The sequence below is a fragment of the Pomacea canaliculata genome, linkage group LG8 (assembly GCF_003073045.1).
Source record: "Pomacea canaliculata isolate SZHN2017 linkage group LG8, ASM307304v1, whole genome shotgun sequence".
In the NCBI taxonomy this organism is placed as follows: Eukaryota; Metazoa; Mollusca; class Gastropoda; order Architaenioglossa; family Ampullariidae; genus Pomacea; species Pomacea canaliculata.
In genome coordinates this window covers 9,833,943-9,854,191 of record NC_037597.1, presented here as the reverse complement: position 1 = coordinate 9,854,191, position 20,249 = coordinate 9,833,943, and the positions used below count along the sequence as shown (strand labels likewise).

The 20,249-nt window shown below is 41.9% G+C and overlaps 1 protein-coding gene across 2 annotated transcripts in view; it reads right to left on the bottom strand.

Annotated features, from left to right (window-relative positions):
* Positions 1 to 15,937, bottom strand: part of LOC112571007 — a 28,250-nt gene extending 12,313 nt beyond the window's left edge. Inside the window, exons 1-5 of one of the 2 annotated variants that reach the window (XM_025249784.1) lie at positions 15,747 to 15,937; positions 12,687 to 12,797; positions 10,723 to 11,239; positions 1,572 to 1,664; positions 74 to 229 (exon numbers count right to left, since the gene is read on the bottom strand). In XM_025249784.1, coding sequence (XP_025105569.1) covers positions 74 to 229; positions 1,572 to 1,664; positions 10,723 to 11,046 — 573 coding nt within the window. In that variant the 5' untranslated portion in view covers positions 11,047 to 11,239; positions 12,687 to 12,797; positions 15,747 to 15,937. Of the gene's footprint in view, positions 1 to 73; positions 230 to 1,571; positions 1,665 to 10,722; positions 11,240 to 12,686; positions 12,862 to 15,746 lie in introns of those variants that run through there. The other variant, XM_025249785.1, reaches the window with a different exon arrangement.
* Between the last annotated feature and the right edge of the window lie 4,312 nt (positions 15,938 to 20,249).

Here is a 20,249-nt window from a genome sequence, read left to right as displayed (position 1 = left end):
TGACTTTCATGAATGTAAAGCGAATCTCGCTAGTCAAGCCACGATGTACGTGATGTTTCGTGAGATGACGTACCGTATCATTTTCCGAACATGTCGGGCACTCCTCGTTTGTACGGTTCTGACTAAACACGTGACTGCGACTCACGCGAAACGTCGCCGTCTCCGAGTTGAACTGAACGTCCTCGCGAGTCTCGTTCTCTGTGTAGACATACGGGCCTCGTTGACGTACCTGCCACACATCAAATATCATTTTCACACAAACAATATGAAATAGACTAAAGATAACACATGTGTGTGGCTGGGTGGGTAGAGGTGGGTGATGTGTAGGTGTGCCTGTACGTGTGTTTCTTAACGAACCTGGAAGAACTTAAAAAAGACATTGAATAGTTATCAAAGTCTGGTGTCTAGATATTTTACTATTCTGATTTTTCCACCCTGGAATGATTAACCCTGCTCGAGACACATAAGGATCACTAGGCCTCAGAAAAAACACGTTGAGGTCATGAGTGTACGGGGATATGTTTACATATTAGAATCCAGCAAACCAGCTTGGCATCATCCAACTGTTATCATGGATACTCGTGACGTCATTGCTGAGACCTATTTCGGTGCCTGAAATCTTGATAAGGAAGGGAGCGATGTACTCACTCAGGAAAAGATGGTTTTACAACGAGCTTAACTGTTGGATCGAAAGCTCTATAATGGTCGTGTAGGGGTGAGAACAGGGAAGCGACCACGTGACCTCGCTGCACGTGCGCACGCTAGACCTCCCACGTTCGTCTGTCTCTCCAAGATATCGGTCATCTCACGTGCATAAACAAAAGATGGCGAAGGTGGATGCAGGAAACTCCCGGAAAAGCGAGAAGCCATGGAAATATCGGACAGCAGAAAAAGTTCTCCATTACCGCCAATGTCACGTGCAAACATCGCCGGTGTAAAATGTCTCCTGACCCTAAATAACAAGCTTATTATTTCAGGGAGCGCTGTCCGAGGAAGCTATAATTGGGTCTGCCAACCCATTTTTGCAAAATTTAAGCTGCTTTTTCGCTTCACGAGAGAAATGTTTTTGGGGATGTTGAGGCTAATCGCGCAGCAGCCACAAGGAGAGGGAAAAAAGCTCATGGAGGTCTTCCGGAAAAATTTAGATGTAATTTTTTAATTTTACATCTAAATAGATAGGGGGTAAATCAAGCTTTAAAGTTGAACTTTGGGAACTGACAATGTGATGTTTTTCGTTTCTTGACCTGTGAATGTGATGATGAGTTATGCACGTGGTGAGGCGTGCCAGCTAGGCTAAGCTATCTCTAAAACTGCTCATCAAAACAGAGCAAAAGGAGAAACACATGGCTGTTGACTGTGATGTTGTCTGCGCTTTCAAAAAACAAATTTGATGCAAGAGACCTAGAGGTCTAATAGTAACCGTTGTTCACACAAATTTTATTATCCATGTTTACGTTACTAAATGATAATGATGATGATGATGTTGTTGTTGTTGTTGTTGTTGTTGATGATGTCATCGTCGTCGATGATGATGATGATGATGATGATTAGTAGTAGTAGTAGTAGTTTACCTGTGGAAGTTGCCCAGAATACAAAAATCCATCGACATTTGAAAGCTCCCAAAAATACAGGTATACCTGTCGTGACCATTGCGTACCCAGTCTCTGAAACAGTGACAACAGACCTTATAATTACTATTGTCAGAGTCAGCGTTGTCATAACTACAACATCGACAACAGCAAAAAAATTTTTTACAAGTTTTCCTTCAAATAAATTTGTAACAAACACAAATGGCGCATGTACAAATTTCAGTAAGACAAGGAACAGAGTGCCGGCATCTAAACCATTGAAGCTAGTTGTGACAGCCAGGTTCAGGCTCAGGCTCAGGCTCAGGCTCAGGCTCCTGTTTCTGTATTGTTGCCAAGATGTCCCAGCAAGTCTGGTGTGTAGTGGAGACAGGTCACGCACAATTTACATTGTCCTTCTCTGGGAGGCTGATCTTGCAATGGCCGTTTGCTCTTACGGCAGTTGTGTGGATGGAACGATCTTTCTATCTGCGATGACTGGGCTGCAGCCCCGGCAATTGTGATGTGCACTTCCTTTAAAATTGTCACAATTATTTTTCACCTGCTTGTCAAAGCACACCTTTTCATTAAAGATTTCATGCGATGTACAGCGTTTTGGGTCCGGCTGATGTTGGAGAAGGGAGCTAAATAAATGTTTAAAAAAAAATTATTATTAAACCTCTAGGGATTAAGCAATAAATTATTTCGTATCCTTTTAGGTAAAGAAAGTTCACCTTCATGCACCACCGTGAAATCCGGTCTAAAGAGAAAACCAACAAGGACTTTGTGCGACTAAAATACATACATATCCATAGTCATTCATAAAGCTTGTAAGATACCACCCTGCCTTGAGTACCGTTACTCTGATGTTAGTCTTCACAAGAAAGGCAGTGTCAGCAAATGATGACATGTGCTAAAACTATAAAAAGACTTCAAAATCATTTTTGTGCCAGTTTTTCTTGCGCAAAAGTAAAGGTTGCGACGCCATTGAAGGTGCCAAGGAAGATACACCCTTACCTGGCGACATTTACATTACCCTTACCTGTCGTGTACTATTGAGTGGCGATGTTGTCTAGCTATTCACCCTTTGGTAAACGTGCGCGCATGCATGATTCCTGGTCGCTAATGAGCTGCTATCGGTCGATGTCTGTCCACATGCATCACCTGTGATTTTTTTAACGGGTAATTGATTCAGTCAGGCGTGATCATTTTTTTTTTCGTTCGTTTTTTCGTTGCCCCTTCACGCCCTCCCCTGTTTTTTTGAGAGTTCATGTGTTCTTACAGAGTTAAGTGCCCAGCACAGGGTTCGCTCCCTTAGCTCCATGCCAAGCATGGCGGTCGATGTGCTGACGCAGGTGGCCAGCTATTTATTGACGGAGTTTATTCGAATTTCAAAATTGCCTTTAATTATATGAAGCAGAAGCCGCTGGCGTTTCCTCCTCCCCCTGCTCTAGCAGCGAAAGATGGCGAAGTCTGTTACGGAATGTCGCCTTCGGGTGTTTGCAATTCAGCACCAGTTTCATTCTGTGAATCTTTTTGCCCAAAGCTTGACATTCAAGTCTCGAGTGTCCTGCTACATGTCATCGTCTGAATGAATCGGAAATTGCGTGCCTCCCGTTGGCCAAAACCATAAGTAAAAGTTAGATAGATGTGAAAAAGTTGTGCGACCCGTCGTTTAGTGTCGTGGTACTAAATTCTTTCCTTCATTTATTCATTCATTCATAATTGCATGCGTTCGTCGATTCATTTCTTTCTTCGTTTGTTCGTTGCTTCCATTTTGATTTTAATGTCAGATCTTTTTACTTATTTTTAAGCAAATCTTAGAATCAATGTCGTCAACATAAACCTGTCGTGAATGACGGCATTATATCTATCGAACAACAACAGAACACTACCTTTACAGAAATAAAGCACAAAACAACAACTTTCAAATGGAGTGAAATATAGTCATATATATTTCTATTTAAAGGGATGGAAAAAATATATATATATTGCTAAAAATACAAACAGATAAATTTTTCTAAATATATAATACGTATATATCAAAAGTATAAAAATATGTATAGGTATAAATAAATATAGAGGACTACTATATATAAAGAGAGTATAAAAAGTAGATATAAAACGTAAGATATATTTACAAATGTGCGTGTATATGTGTACATGGGAAAGTGTGTTCATGTGAGTGCATGCGTGCGACTTTTAGATAAACAACTTTTGTGGTCTCTGGATGTGACTCTGTCCATGCATTCTGGATGAGGGCTAATCAGCTGAGATTTATTGTCCAGACATGGCAAAGTGCATCCATTACGACAATTGCTGCTGCTGCTGCTGCTGCTGCTGCTGCTGCTGCTGCTGCTGCTGATGATGATGATGATGATGATGATGATGATGATGATGATGATGATGATGCACACATATCTTGATTGCCATCCGTAAGGACATGCAATAGGATTGAACCAAAAGATATTGAACGATATTGATATTGAATTAAAGCATCCGTTATTTTGCTATCAGTTCCGCTATAGGTCCATGCAAAGCCTGTGTATACTGTGCCACTCCGGACTCGGAGGCGCTCAAACACGTCCACTCCATCAGTGAGAAGAGATAGAAGTGCATGGCATGAACGATTTTGTGTCAGGCGCTGGACAAACACACAAATGGCAGCTAGTAATCTAATGACAGGCTGATTCTGAAACTTTATAAACCTGAAATAGTTTGCCTTTTCTCGATGTGACATATCAGCACAAAGTTTCTCTTTTTTAAAGATTCGTTGTGTGCTTTTCAAACATCCTAGCCAAAAAACACACACACACACACATTGTTGCTTATTTTTACGGAGGCATTTAATAAAATCGTGTATATTTGTTGGTTTTGCTTGTATTAGTTTTTATTTCAGATTTTATTTCACTTACAAGCAGGAAGACAGACAGACAGGTCATTTGCAATATTCTAGTATTTTTTTTTCTCCCTCGTGTTGTGTCTCAGTATTTTAAAGGTCTGTGTCAGGTGTACGATTCCCTAAGCGGAGCAGTTTGCGAAGGTGGAGGATCGATGTGTATCAGGCAGGTAAATGATTATTTTTTCTTGCTGAGAGGAAATACTCGAGGAGTTTAAGAAAAAAACTGCGAGACAGAAAGAGAGCAGCAACAGCCCTCTATTATCCAAACTCGTCATCGGGGAATACTACATCAGAAAATAGTCGGAGGAGGTAAAATGACCAAACATTATACATATACAGGTATCTACCCTATGTATCTTCACAAATATATGTTACACGCCCGCTTACAGAACACACCCTCTATCCCTCGCCCTTTCTTGCTCGCTCGTTCGCTTTTAAAAAAAATTAATGAGACCGGACACCATCCGCGTTTTCCTCATTAAATTAGTTTTGATGAAGTATGAATAATCGTGTCGTGCCCTCACTCTATAATCTTTTCAGAAAACTGGCAGGACATGGTCGAGTGGGGTGTGGCAGTTTCCCACTCCTGAAGTCGAAGACAGTCAGTACACCTACACCTGGTGACCCGGGCTGTTCGCCGATGTGACATCTTCTCATCTGCTGTGCCAAACGAGCAAACATTCGAACAGCAACGCCCGCCAGGATAATCAGTAAGGGAGCGTGACGTCCCCTTCGATGTTACACGCGGCATTGACTAACACCTCTTTTCTCTCTACAACCTTCAGTCTCTCCTTCTTTCTCTCTTTCTCATTCTCTCTTTCCTCGCGCGCGAAGAGTTGCAGTTAGGCATCTCAGGACACTCATCAGTCGTGGAGGGTCGGTCCCCCGGGATATTTGACGAAGTTACTATAATCACGATGCACGATGTACAAAAGCAAACAGAGAGACCAGACAGTCTCTGAGAGGCGGGTAGCAGATCGATTCCTCGCATGGCTAATATATTTTTAGATATTTTTCCGGAGAATATTTAGGAGAAAATTGCATGTATGAAATCGGCAGAGGCTGTATGAAATATTGGCAGCTGCTTAAACAAAGCCTGAAGGAAATGGCCATCACAAGAACGGCGCAGACAAGCATGATTATCGACTAGAAGCAATCATCTGGTCTCAGGTTGGAAACCGAAGAAACTATCAAAGCGCTTGCTGCAAACATTTTTACACGTTTCGCTCCAACGACAGTGTGGTTAAATATGAATTAAAGTTCTGGTGATTTCTAGCATCCATGAAATCTGAGCTAGCTGTTTAGTGGCCAATAACCAGTTCAGCCGTAGAAGTAAAAATAATGCATCGTCTGGGTGTCTGGAAAACGGTCGTTTATTGCTCACTTTGGCCTTGTTACAGAGAGATGTCAAGACAAACTGAAATATATATTTTTACAGGCATTCATTCATTCAGTTGCCTACTGAATGTCTAAGGATGGACACTAGACAGACATTTGCCGATGGTGGACTCCCAGACGTGTGGTTAACAGAAGACACAGAAGACAAAAATAAAGCTTGTCAAAGGATGTTGCTGACTAGTGCCGAAGATTGAAAACTAAAAGAAGAGAAGCGGGATTAGGACGAAAGCTGTCGAGAGAAAGGAGTTGAACATCGACTGCCGGCCAGCGGTCGTGTCTGTCATTGTCTTGTCATTTCCGCCATTTTGGTTTCGATTGTATGAGTGGCTCACTGGGATTGATCTTGAACACACGTCTTAGTTTGCGTTTTGTATGCTTTGTATTCTTCGCTTTGTATGCTGAAGATTTCCAAAGGTTAAGAAGTTGTTTCTAGAAGACATAATAAATATATAAAGCATAAAAGTTTATAGAAGCATTGGGTAGGTCTACGCAACTTTCTTTTTATATTTAAAAAAAACTAAATTGGACTTCAAGTCTGCACTTGAGAATAAACTTTTTTTAGACAAGAGATGACAAGATGCGTAGAATCTGAGAGAACAGCTCTCTTCTGTTTGAAATATTAATTTTAAAAATGCACAGAAAGAAGTCGAGGACACACTTTACATCTGCTTCCAGGTCTTCCATTGGTCGTAGCCTAGACGACACACACAAAACTATGGACGTACCTCAACGGCCTGAATGTCGAGCTAATAAACTATTCTGAAATCCTGGCACGCCAAGAAGCGTGGCGTCTATCAGCATCGATCCTCGTGAAGGAAGACCTCGGGTATCAAAATGTGATCTCTCACGACGGTGTTGCTGAAAGTTGCGGCGACATCACTTGTGGCATCCGATGTCGCTGTGCTTGCAACCAATAACAAGGCAATCGGTCCTTCTGTCGTGCGTGCTTCTTTGATGGATGCTTCACAGGAAAGGACGACAATAGCGATGTCATCTCAGGACTTTGCTCGGACACAAGGTTTACAAGGAAGTAAAAACCGAAGTAAAAGGTCAAAGGTCGTATCTATTTGCACGTTGCTTGGGCGTGTGCATAAAGCACCCTTTTGACCTCTTCTGGCCTGGAATTCTTTTTTCTCCCGTAATCGACTTGACGGGAAAGAAAGTCGTTCCTCCCATAAAGTGTAGGAGTACAAAGGCCAGCAATATACCAGTGTTTTCAGCTCGTCCTTTGAGAAGCTACGTAAATATCTGTAGCACAATTAGTCAATTTTCATATATTCATCATTGTTTCCAAGAGATTTGTCAAAGACCACGTCCAGTGGGTATTCAGCTTTGAACTAGAAACTTTCAATTCCAGTTTATATTTCAATACAATTACATTTCTTTGCATGGGATTTTCAGTAGTTCTGCTTGCTGGGTAGCGCAGAAATCATTTTTCTTAACTTTGTTTAAAAAATGGCTGTCGCTTTTGTTTTGTAATGAATTTCATTCAAATAGTTTCCTTGGAACCTTAAAGGCAATAAATGGACTTCCCGTTAACAGATTTGAAAAAGAAAATAAAAGTCCGGGGAATGTAAAAGATCTACTGGAGTGTTCGAAGTCGATGTACATATTAGTAAGAGTTGCGCTCTGAATACATCCCATGCATGTCTCTCCCTCAGGAATTTCACTCCGAAACGTTAGGTTTTTACCTTCTTCACAAAGGATGAGCACGAGAAGGAAGTAAATAAATTTCCTCCGAGATTTGTACCCAGACATTCATTCTCTACTGTGGCCAGTAATATCTCATCATACATTCTATAATACGAGGCCAGTGAGATCTGGTCATAATGTAAATGTTCAGCTGCGTGTAGTTAATATTGTCAAGAAATTGTCCATCCAACAAATTTTTCTCTTGTTTGATGTCCTCTTACACCAGAGCAAAACTCCCATTACAGTAATCGCAATGCAAAGATCAACTTTCGTTTAACAGTCGGCGATCATTACAGCAACAATGTTTTAGGATTTTCTTTTTTCTTTTCCTTCTTTTTCTGTGGCTGTGGCATTTAGCCGAGCCGAAGCAAACACATCATATCATTAGATTTGTTATGTAACTACCGTCGTGATGTCAGGGAAATAACTGATGAGCTCTGTGCGCACTCACACACCCACACACAATTCTGCAATGACGGATGATTCCAGATGAAATAATTCGCCACATACCTGTTGCAGCTGTAGCCTCGTCGGAGGCAACTCTCTTGGCTGCGCACTGCCAGCACCACAAACAACTTCTAGTGGTCATTATTCTACCCCCCGGAGAGCCATAATGTGCATTATCGAGCGCCAGGAGGTCGTTTCATGTTGGCTGACATCACTTTCTATCAGCAGCGACCTCTGGCGTAGGGAGGATGTTTGGCGCCCGGGGCGACACAAAACAACATGCGCGTCCCTCCGAGTTTTCTCAAGCCGTCCGGTCACCATCGTCAGTTAAAATAATTTGCTCATTTTAGAAGGAAATTAATGTGGTTACAAGACTGCTTACGTGTTTCAATCAAATCTGTTAATACAAAGCAATGTATTCATCCTTTGCTCATCAGCGCCTTCTTGTGGTGGCGCGGAGGGAACGTGGCACACCTGCCGGATGGCGATTTTGGGGGTCGGGGGATGGAGACCTGGGGCATGTGGGGAAAGAGAGACGAGAAGTTTGACAATAAGCACTATGAACATCACAGTGATATCTGTTCTCATCCTCTCAAGTAGCAAACTCGTGTCTTGCGACAAAGGAACAAATAGCTCCCAAAGCCGTGTAGCACTGAAGGAAATGACTGAAAATAGTGAATTAAGACTGGACAGAGAAACAAGGTGCTGTGGCACAGGTCCCAGGTCCCAGGTCCATGCCACAACAGTGTAGGGAGGCCGTGACAAAGCTTCTTGAAGACGAACCCAAGATCTGTGACTAAGTGGAGCGTGACTGAGCTCAGAGGCTGAACAGCTCGGAGTCGACTATTTTCCTCAGGTTTTTAATGACACATAAAATGTTCTCATCCATAAACAAAAGCTGGGTGATGTTTAAATATATTCGTATTGAGTGGGGCTCAGTTCAGCAAATATGTGTGTCTTGGAGTCATCGCTCATGTTGTCGTGTTCATGAAGCGATCTTTTTGCCCAGAAAAAAAAGATGTCTGATTTTGGAATACAGCACTACACGTTTGAACTTTATTTAGAAGCTTCGATTCAAGTTTAAAAAAAATAAAAGGTCCAAACCGAATTCACTTGACAGACTGGTAAGTAAATCTTCTCCCGATCAAAATGTAATGGGCAACAATCAGGGCTATTGGTGTTAATAAATTATAAACACATTTCAAATGCGCCTCTATCGAGGATAGAACTCCTGTATTTTTTAAATTTGATATACGGTTAATTTTATAGTTACAACTGACTGTTGATAATGACTTTTTACCATTAAAAGATAACATTATAAAAATTTGAGACACACTATTCAATGTAAAAACTCATATTTGTCCTCATTTAGCAGCATACAAAATTTACTATTTACTTACTTACATGATGTCATTTTTCAAGCCAAACATCAAATTGTGTAACAGACGTATTGTGCATGTTTCACTGTGACTTTGTGGGGAACATTCAAAATGTTGATTGAGCTTGAGAGGAGGTTAATGGCGGAATGAGCATATAACAGTAATGAACGTTTCAATAGAAAAAGTATATAACAGTAATAAAAGTTGTATGTGATTAGCATGCTCTGCCATCCAAATCGCTACATTCCAAAATGTTTATAATGTCGTAGACAGACATGTGAAATTTGTTATCATTAAATTTTAGGTGGAATGTCAGATATTTGATCCTTTGTTTTTTGATACCGGATGAAAATAACAGAAATTAAAGAAAAAAAGATGAAACACTTGCTGTTATATTTTCTTTCGACAAGTGCTGACAAAACACAGAATATATTGCGCATAAATATCTTGGAAATCCTTTCATTGTTATTATCCACAAAAAACTAACCTGATCATTTCTTTCCTTATAAGAGAATTTCGAGAAATAGGAATCTCATGGTAAGCGAACTGTTTGCCGCTATATGTTGTTTATTTGATAGTCGAGTTTGTTTGGACAGTGTGATTATATGCATGTTGTTTTTATTGTAATTTGAGCTTCACTCACTCAAGCCAACACACAAGCACCGCTTCAAGATAATTTCTCCTTCTTTTGACTAGTCACGGTTCAAATCTTCATAAGTGAGCTCTCCCTCCCCTCCTACTAGAATCTGTCCTATGGTGAAATAAATGGAAGTATAAATTATGTTCATGATAATGGTTTGAGAAGACAACATCATTTAGAACGCTAATAAACGTCGGAGGTCATTATAAGATTCAAAAGTCGGATAAACTGGCCGATTCAAATAGTTGTGTGTCAAAAAGTAATAAATAAACACATGTCTACTGTCTAGTGTTCAGCGCAGTCTCGGCATGACTCATTTTGTGTAAATGCCATTACTCATAAACTCTTTTAAACGAAGAGGCTACCTGAGAATTCAATGGACTAGCGTATTAATACTGAAATCATTTTTGTCATCGTTTGTTATCCCGTGAGAGGTAAACGATGAGGACAGAATTTGCTAGAAGTGCATTAGCACTTCGCTTTTCAGCAGATGTTCAAAAATAAAGAAATGTCAAAATTAAATGACAAAAATAAAATATAATAAGAAATCTTATTCCACAATACAAATACAAACATCGATACACAGTCGGACATAGAGTAACTCTTATAGGCGGTCTGGACAAAGTTCTCTCAGTGAAATAGAAAAGCATCGAATAATTGGGGTAGCGGTGACACCCCTTCCAACTGCGACTCACTCACCCATGAGTTGTACTTGGGGTGTTGTTGGTTGATGACGCACTGGTCCTCGCTCACCTGGGCGTGCACGTACTTGGGGAACTCCAGCCCCATGATGAGGGCCACGGCGAGGACGACGACAGCGACCAGCGCGATGCCGACGGCCAGGATCTTGGCGGACATGGGGCGGGCGTGCGGCGCCGACACCGCGTCCCGCGGCTCCTTCAGGGCCCAGATGCCGGCGTCCGCCGCTCCCGCACCGTGGTGGTTGCCGCCGCTGCTGTTGTGGCTGTTGCTGGTGGTACTGGCGGTGACGGCGGCGCGTGCCACCTGGTACTGGCGTAGCATGGTCTGCGAGGCCGGGTGCACCTACCCGCTTCGTGCACACAGCGCTGGCGTCGGTTCTACTCACTTAACGCTCCGCACCGCGGGCTGGCGGCTGGCCATTCCGTCTCGTGTGGGAGGGTGGATGAGTAAGTGGTGTGGAGGAGGGTTGGAAGGGTGAACGCTGCCTGAGACTCACTGCTTGGCTCTCCACATCCTGCACGAAAACCAACAATAAGCCATTTTATCCCTACACTATAGACCACACTCGTAACGAAAACCCGATACCGTAAAAACAATAATCCAAACAATAACAAAAAATGTAGGTGTAGGTATTACAAAAGGTTTTCTTAATGAAATACAAATATGTGTAGGGGGTGGTGTGTTTCCACTAAATATAGAACGCTTCCAGTTTTGGTTTCATAGTAGTACTTCACAAGGTAATGCATCAGAGGAAAATAAAATTAGGTAAACAAAATATTCTATTGCAACAGTATGGGTTGGTGTTGATTGTCGGGTAGTGGTTTAGATGAGGACTTGGCAAAAAATGTTGATGACCACGACGACGAAAGATAGCAGGTGGTCAATATTATTATAGTGTAATAAATACAAGGAAACTCGCTAAAATGCATAGAAACTGACAAGAACAAACATATAACAACATATAAACACGCATACAAACAGATACATAGACATGTAAATGCATAAACCCCTCCATCATGCATATAAACATTGAAACCTTTCCTCACGCATGCTATGTCCAAGACCCTGGGGGTCAAATAGCGCGACCTCGGCTACAAAATCTGATTGGATGATGCAGCTCTCAGTTTGAGATTCAATTCCACTGAACTGTCTTCATCGCTTCCCAGAGGTTCTATCAACAGGGTTGTCCATGGGACATATTTTTCTATCCCATCCCATCACGTCCCATGGCAATTTATGCCTGTCCCATCCCGTCCCATCCCACGGGACGTTTCCCATGGGATTCCCATGGTATTAACAATCCTATGGACAACACTGAAAACCACTTTTCGGCTTTTGTTCTATAATTCCTGCTACTTCACATACAATAGATGATTCAGAGGAAAGATTTAAATCCTTGATGAATGAAATAACAGTAAATTTATTTTGCAATATCAAGTATCGACTACCATGGGAAATACAAATGTGTGCTGTCCCGTCCCATCCCATCCCATGGGACGTTTCCCATGGGATTCCCATGGGATTCCCATTCCTATGGACAACACTGTCTATCAACACTCGGCAAAGTCGGTCAGCGAATGTGCCAAATATCGCAAAAGCCCAAATTTTTTATAAAGTACTTTTGGAAGCACGACAATTTTTAAATACAAGTTTTTCTCTCTAAATCAGACCTGGGCAAACGCCGGCCCGCGGGCCGGATCCGGCCCGCCTCCTGTCTCTGACCGGCCCGCCCGCTGGCCGCCCACCAGTATATATACTATATATACAGTATTGGGTAAAACTGAGTTAACTATATTAGTCCGGCCCTCTAGAACCATCCCAGTTTCTCATCCGGCCCTCTAGAACCATCCCAGTTTCTCATCCGGCCCCTTGGGAAAATTAATTGCCCACCCCTGCTCTAAATGTATGTCACTTGCTTAAAAGGCAATTTCAGTTTTATTGTAAGAAAAAATTGTGTTTACCGTATCAGGAAGTAATGTTGGTCTAGATGCGCATGTCCTGCTTGCAGGTGAATAGACATCGCTCATGTCGGTGGCGTCGTTTGAGCTCCCTGCAAGTTCGTTCTGTCATCGCTGTGCAGAGAAAATCGCGATGAAGATGAAATACATGATGCACCTGTGACCACGTGTCTAAAATAAGAGCAGAAATCGATTTATTCTTCTACCTGCTTGCCGGCCGCCTTTAACAAACACCTGCAAAGTCAGGCCTGTGTCCGCCTTGGCATGGCGGGTGGATCAAGTCAGAGTCGGTATTTCAAATGGAGAACGGCCTTCCAATAAACAGTTCCTGTTTCTTAAAATTTCCATCTTCATTAGCCATGTGTTGCGCCTCGGAATTCACCTACTCACATGTCCATGTCGGGGTGTGTGGCTAATGTCATGCTGACCGCCTGACTGGCTGTTTGTCAAACCCAACGTCTTTCTGTCATTCATTCAAACAAGGAGGAAGGGAGACAAGACGTCTCTGTCAGGTTTCAGCTGTCGGTAGAGGTTCCTTCTTCAGCAACAAAGCTGTTACAACTAATATTTTCGCTATAATATTTGTATTTTGTTCTCAGGTTTCATTCAACATAGAAATCGAACACATATTAAGGCTTCTGAAAAGGATGTTGATTTGCCATATTAAGAGGCAGGTTTCTGTTTGGACCTCTCCCACCACAGTATATATACAGACACTTACAGTCTAAACATCGTCAGTCTGCTGGAAAACAGGAGAGACGGAAGAACTCTAGAACAAAAGTGAGGGCTTACACACCACAAACAGTTTCCCCTAGCAACAGGCAAAGCAAAGTTCTGGCTCTTACAACTCCATGGTGCGTCTGCCCTTGAGGTCGATACTCTCATCACTAAAGTACTTGCAAGTATTACATGTTAACGAGTGCTGGTCACAGTTTGTGCTCCTGTGTGTTTGTGTGTGTGTGTGTCGGTGTTAGTACGGGAGTGAGAGGCAACATCGGTCTACAACACAATGTCGTCTGTCGCTAGCCACACATCTGGAGCAGGGACTTCATTATTATCTCAGTGTCAGGGTCTGACACTTGATTTGCGTATTTCAAAACAGACAAAAATAACATCAGCTTTGTTGGTGAAACCATCTTTTTGTTGTATTAGTAAGTAGAAGAAAGAAAAAAAATCTTTCGAATACAAAAAGAAAGTAGAATTCTTCATCTGAGACAATAGCTTGAAGTATTACTTTTGTTATGTCATCTAGTCTCAAGTGCCGATATTTTTGAAGGCTTCGAAAACAAAGTTCATAGTTGCATATTCTTGTGTCGCAATGATTTGTCTTGTTCATTCTTCAGTTTCGAAAACATATCAGTAAAAGCAGACTTGAATGCATAAGTTCTAGAGAATTCCACCTGATCTGGTAAAGTTTTCATTGCACGAGGCCGCACCCAGTCATACTCTCTTTTTCTGGTGATGAGGGTTCGTGGAGGGCTGAGTTTAGTTATCAGCATACAAACCCCAAACTGGACGCCAGCACCAAGGTGTGGCTAAGATACTAGGGGAGGGAGTGTTTACTGTGACCACCCGCAGGAAATGAGTTCACACCCGATATCCGTTATTGAACTCTGCCGGACAAATCGATGATGCCTCATTTACTTTTCTCCCAGAGCTAACACGTGCCTCCCTGACCTCAGCAGTCTTGTTTTCCAGTCCTAACGGTCCTGGCCACCAGCTTAGCGATAATGAGTTTCCTTGGTGTAAGGTGAGCGGAAAGTGTTGAATGACCTGTGAAGCAGCTGGTACATTGTTCGTGACCTTATAAATGACCTTAAAGGAAATGTCACCAAAGAGCGAAGAATAAGTTTTTTGTTGTAATAATTCCTCCACCTCAATCTCCTTTTGTTTCCTCCTCCTTTGACAGACCAATCGTATTTCACCGTACCTTCATCACTCTTGCATCACTCTCTAAAATGATCAGAAATCGAATTAACACTATAAAACTAAAACAGTATAACACTCCAAATAAAATGTTGATACTTAGCCTAAGATGCAACTCTGGTTGTACATCAAACAAGCCGCATTATCTAAATCCCCTGATTGAAGCAAACAAAAGACCCGCATTTTCATTCTTCTTACTCTTTCCTGACTTCCTGTTTCCTAGGCAACGTAGAGCAGTATCTGTATATCCACCAAGGGACGCTTATATATGTCTTCGATCTCAGAAACAAAATATCTCGGATAAGAACATTTCTATTCAGCGTCCATCTCCACCTAACCGAACAACAGCTGATGTCACCAGAAACTGAGTGTTGCATGCCTTCAAGGGGTCATCGACTGCTATCAATATTTCTTTAACTTTAATAATTCTATAGTTTCAATATTTCTCCAAACTTTATAATTCTCCAATTTCTTTATTTCTTTAACTCTAATATTTCTCTGAATGAAGATTTCCTTTCATATGTCTGTCAACGCGTGCTGAACCAAGTTTGTTTAAGCTGGCGTTAAGAAAATATGTTTGTTTATTCCATGCCATTCGTAAATTCTACATGAACTACTGCCTACCTGCGAGCAGAGGGGAGGAAACCACAACACAGAATAAAGAATTTTGCAAAGATTTGTGGGGATCTGCCTCAGTCGTCCACCACTTACTGCCCCAGATAAAAGATACGCATCCTTTTCCCAGTCTTCATCGTCGGCAGTCAGCATGAAGCTTAATTTCAAATATTTTAAGTCGATGTCAAACTTTTACCTCTTTACAATAAAATGATGCTGCAAGCGAAGATGGGGGAATAGAGGTCAGCAATAAGAACACCGGCCAACCGTTTGTCTAAAGTTGATTCTTACTTGAACTTAAACGAGACAATGGTGTAGCTTCTTTACGGTCACACGCTCACAAAACTCCGAGCTGTAGCTTTTTCTGAGATACGTCTGTAAGGTCAAACCCAAATATCACCAAAAAAAAAAAAAAACCCAGATGTAAAAATGACACAGCATAACGGTGGAAAAAAACGGAGACTCACCTACAAGACCTCCAGATATCCCAGGAATGTTGAGGATGAAACAAGCGAGACTCACCTGTCGTCTGACAATCACTGTTGCCGACATCAGCACGACGACTCGCGAACAGTTTGCCCTCGGGTGCCGCTCGATAACTGCGTGGCACAACTGTCGTCTGCTTGTGGTGCGCGAGGCTGCTGTGGCTTCATCGGTAATTCGGGGCTCGATGGTCTGAGGACGTCAAGGTTCCGGTCCTGCCTCGCCGCGTGTTCCACGCCGTCCAGCGCGTGCAGGGGCATGCTGGACCAGAGGCAAAGATTTCGGTCTTCGGTCATTGTCATCGACTGAAGTGACAACATCCTTTAATCGGGGTATCGCTGGAATGTGACGTCGGTGGCGAAGACGTGTTGATCCAGGAAGGCGGGCACGAACAGCTGCCGGAGAGTTTCTTTACTCAATGTCGTCGATGCTCGAGTTCGTTTCAAGCCAAGCAACGAAGGAATTCTTTTCCACAAACAAATAAATAATGAAAGTTCAACAATTTTCAATTTTGAGAGAGGTAACGCGGTAATCTAAAGCCAATCATTTTGTTGCTTGCTGATAATATGTCACTCAGCGTAGAGTTTATATTTTCACTGCTTGTTTGGTGAGGTGTGTTTTTTTTTTTTTATATATATATAAAGTTCCGTTACCTTGCAGGTACAGGTGTAACCCTTAAAACTGAATGCTTCATCAAGGTTGTGAATATAATAATATACCAATAGAACAAAAGAGTTTTCATAAGGAACTTGTAGTATCATTATAGGACAGTAATTAAGGATTTACTGATTTAATTACCAACTTTAGTTATCATTCAGTTATCTTTACTCATACTTGATTGTACATCACGCAAAACAACAGAAACAACTGGCAACGAGACATACAGTCAACAGTAAGCAATACTATATTTGAATTGCAACAAGATAGTTCTCAGATCATCTTTGAGATAGGAAAATCTGAGAAGACAGCGGAAGACATAAGATGTTCCGTCCTGGAAATACAAAATAGTGTTTTTTAGGAGAACATTCACCTTATTGGTTTTACACAAGATAAACAAGGTATCGACGACCGCGACAAATGTGCAGAGACTGAAAGAACATGCCTCTAGCCGTGTTGTAGGCCTGCCAGTCTTCCTTTCCAAACACTGGCCACGAACTGTGTCCACGCCTCGGGTATTGACTTGTGGAAGCATTGAACAACAGAAGTGTTGCTTCATCTAGCAAGACACACCTGCTGACGTCTTGCGCCTCGACGATCGGGTAGATGCTGAAGCTGCAGGAAGACACTCATAGGGTCCATAGATTCCCTACCCACCATTACAACATCTTATCTTCACTTCAATGATGTTTTGTTCAGTTAAAATATAGTATTGCTTACTGCTGACTGTATGTCTCGCTGCTAATTATTCTGTTGCTTTTCATGATGTGCTTTTCGCCGAGAACAAGAAGATGTATGACCAAGAACGCGCAATGAGCAGAAGACATCGGGTGCAGTCACCTTGCTGCAAGTCACGTGTTGAAAGAATATGTTTGACGACATTATAGAAAATGTGACTTAAAGCTAACGGCTTTGTATTTAATAACTTAATTACACCGTTAGGTGTTGACCAAACACCGGGAATTGTGTCGTCTCGGAGACAATGGGTACCTGTTTAATATGACTTTTGTGCACGCTTCGTACTCCGGATGCTGTACGTGTCTTGTTGTGTTGTTCGTTGAAGGAGGCAGGTATGCATACATACAGTAAGAACTTTTCTTGTTGGGCAAGATGAGTGCGTACATAACTGGGGCAGAAGAGATGATAAGTCTTCTCGAGGTGGCCCAGTGAGCGCACATATGAGACATCGCCCGTGGGACCTGGGACGCAGGACTCTCGCTACCCACTGTCCCCCTTGAGACCAGCAGCACTGCAAGTGGCTAGCCGTTAGCTGGATGGTTAAGGTCAAGCAATCAGCTAAAATCTTCAATAGACAATAGTTTAGCTACTGCCGCGTGTAGCGCCCTCGGTCATCAATTTCTAGACGTCATGTCCAGCAAAACTGTTGCCTTAGAGACAAGAGACTGATAATGATGTGCTGCACTGACACGGACAGGGATGTAGTGGTGGCTTGCGTGCTGTGCGTCAATAAATCAGTTGACGACTTCGGGGCCTTCAGCCTTACACAACGCTTAGGCTGAATCAGCGAATTCTCAATAAAATCTTTTGTTTGACATGTACAGGCACACTGACTGTTTTGCGGTCACTATAATAATAGTTTTGAAAGAAGTTGGAATAATTCACAGCTGAATGAGAGTAAATACCACTGTTGTGACGATACAAGAAGCTGTTAATGTGTTGAAAGGGGTACATGATCATTGTCAGTCACATTTTCAACCATAGGAATAAAATTCTCAAAGACACTATCTCGCAAATGGCTGAATATAATAACCGATATTCGACATAGTGGAGTAAATCAGCTTAATCTGTTCTCAAGATGGCTGATGTCTAATTACACTGGCAGCACTGGAAATGATGTTCATGCTATCGTACCTATCCTGATGCTACCCTACCCCGATAATCAGCTTTACGTACCTCCGACACTATGTGATGCATTCCGCTCCATAATCATCTCCACTGTGGCGGACTGATCAGCGTCTAGCGGTCACAAATGCTTGAAGACTGTTGGTTAGGTGGTAGGAATATGGAATTAATAACGATTTTTAAAATAATACTTTATCAGAGTTGTGTATATGTCATTATATAATAATGATCCTAAGGACGACGTGAGAAGGACGATTATTCTCGTGAAAGAGAAAATAGCCGCAGCTCACGGTCCTGTACTTAATGAGGTGAGAACAGTGAGTACAAATATGACTACAGAATGTTTAGGACACCTGCAAGATGATTTGAATTCTTTGCTCTGAAAAAGCTTTTCCGGGGTTGCGTTCTTTTCCTTTTTCTTCGCGAAAGTTCGTCTTCTTATGGCTCTATATTCACATCAGAGACTCGGGTAGATACAGAGACACGGGTAACTATACAGCTCTTTGTCGTAGGGGCTCAGGTTTGGACATCCTCATGGTATGTGAAGTAATCATCATTATTTTTGATTACGTGTTTAACTTATTAAATACCTCCTCACAGCCACTCACTACACTGTATCCTGTGGTTGATTATAACGTTATGTATGTATGTTGTAGAAGAGTCGTTCTGCATTAAACTCATCAACATTGTTGGGTGTATACAAACAAGGCATTGTACACAAAGTCACCCTCTTTTTAAATGTCCAGCGACCTTTATTTTATATTGCAACAAAGAAAAAGTGACTATAAAACGTGAAATGTACGAGAGTTGAGCTAGGATCATCAGGGTTGGAGACAGATAACACGCAAACACATTGCAATATATAAAGGTCTTCACTCACCCTCACGTACAATACGCACTTGCAAACTGTTTTGTGGGATTTCGCCGCTCTTCGGTTCAAATCCGCGTCTATTCTGGATAGGTTTATTCTAAATAATCCATTATGAAGTATTGTGAAGTCACTACACAATTTTAATATTGGAATATTGTTTATTAGTGTTGCTTTGGCTTTCTGCTATCTGCACTTCGATGTTAGCAACTTCAATGTCAACTTGTGCAGCCTCTTGTTCCTTTTTTTTAGTTCAACCACTTCACTCTTTCTCGTAACACATGGGGGATGTCATTCGTTCAATGGCTGTATTAATTCTATTTCTCCAATTGTTATCAATATATAAACAACGTAGATGTTGTAGGTTCGGTTACTTCTTTGTTTTTCATTTGTTTTTCTCTTCTCGAACTTTACTTCTTTAGACGGACTGTGATCAGAAGACGACGGTGAACTTTTCGCCGTGGGTCTACCACACTGCTGTCATGGCGTGGGCTGGAGGTTGTGAGTCAACTGTCCTCAGTTACCGTTTCTCCCACATAACCTTTTATAGGTTTAACGATAACATTTTCATAAATCACCGGAGAGACTGGCAAAGCTGCTGTCACTCGCGCTGTGACCGCTCCCCCAGCCCCTCTCTTGTAATATGTATGTCGACAATGTAAATGAGATGGCTTTGAGAATATTTTACACAGCCTTAAGTATGTGGGTTAGAAGTGTGCATGTAATATATTTATTAGCGGACGGACAGAGGGATGGATGTTAGGTGATTCAGGTATTACTCTTTTTTTTATAATTTCTCTCCCCGAGTTTCATCTATCGAATTCAAGATTAATGTTAAATCAATCCCATTAAATCTCACAGCTGTAACCTAGACCAGAGGTTCCCAAAGTCAGGGCCGCACGCATGTCAGTGGTCCGCGACTGACAGTCATCATATGTCAGCAAAGTGATGTTTATATCGCCGGAGACACTAATTACTCCACTATTGATTTGACATGAGTTTTAATTTTATCGACGCCCAACTGCTTGTTGACATAAAACGCTGGCTTACCGGCTAAGTCTTTACGTCACAGCGCGAGCATTGCGTCATTTAGCCGCGTCATCCGTTACCCTTAGTAACGCAGTGCACTGCCTTCTTTTAATTTTTTGTATGTG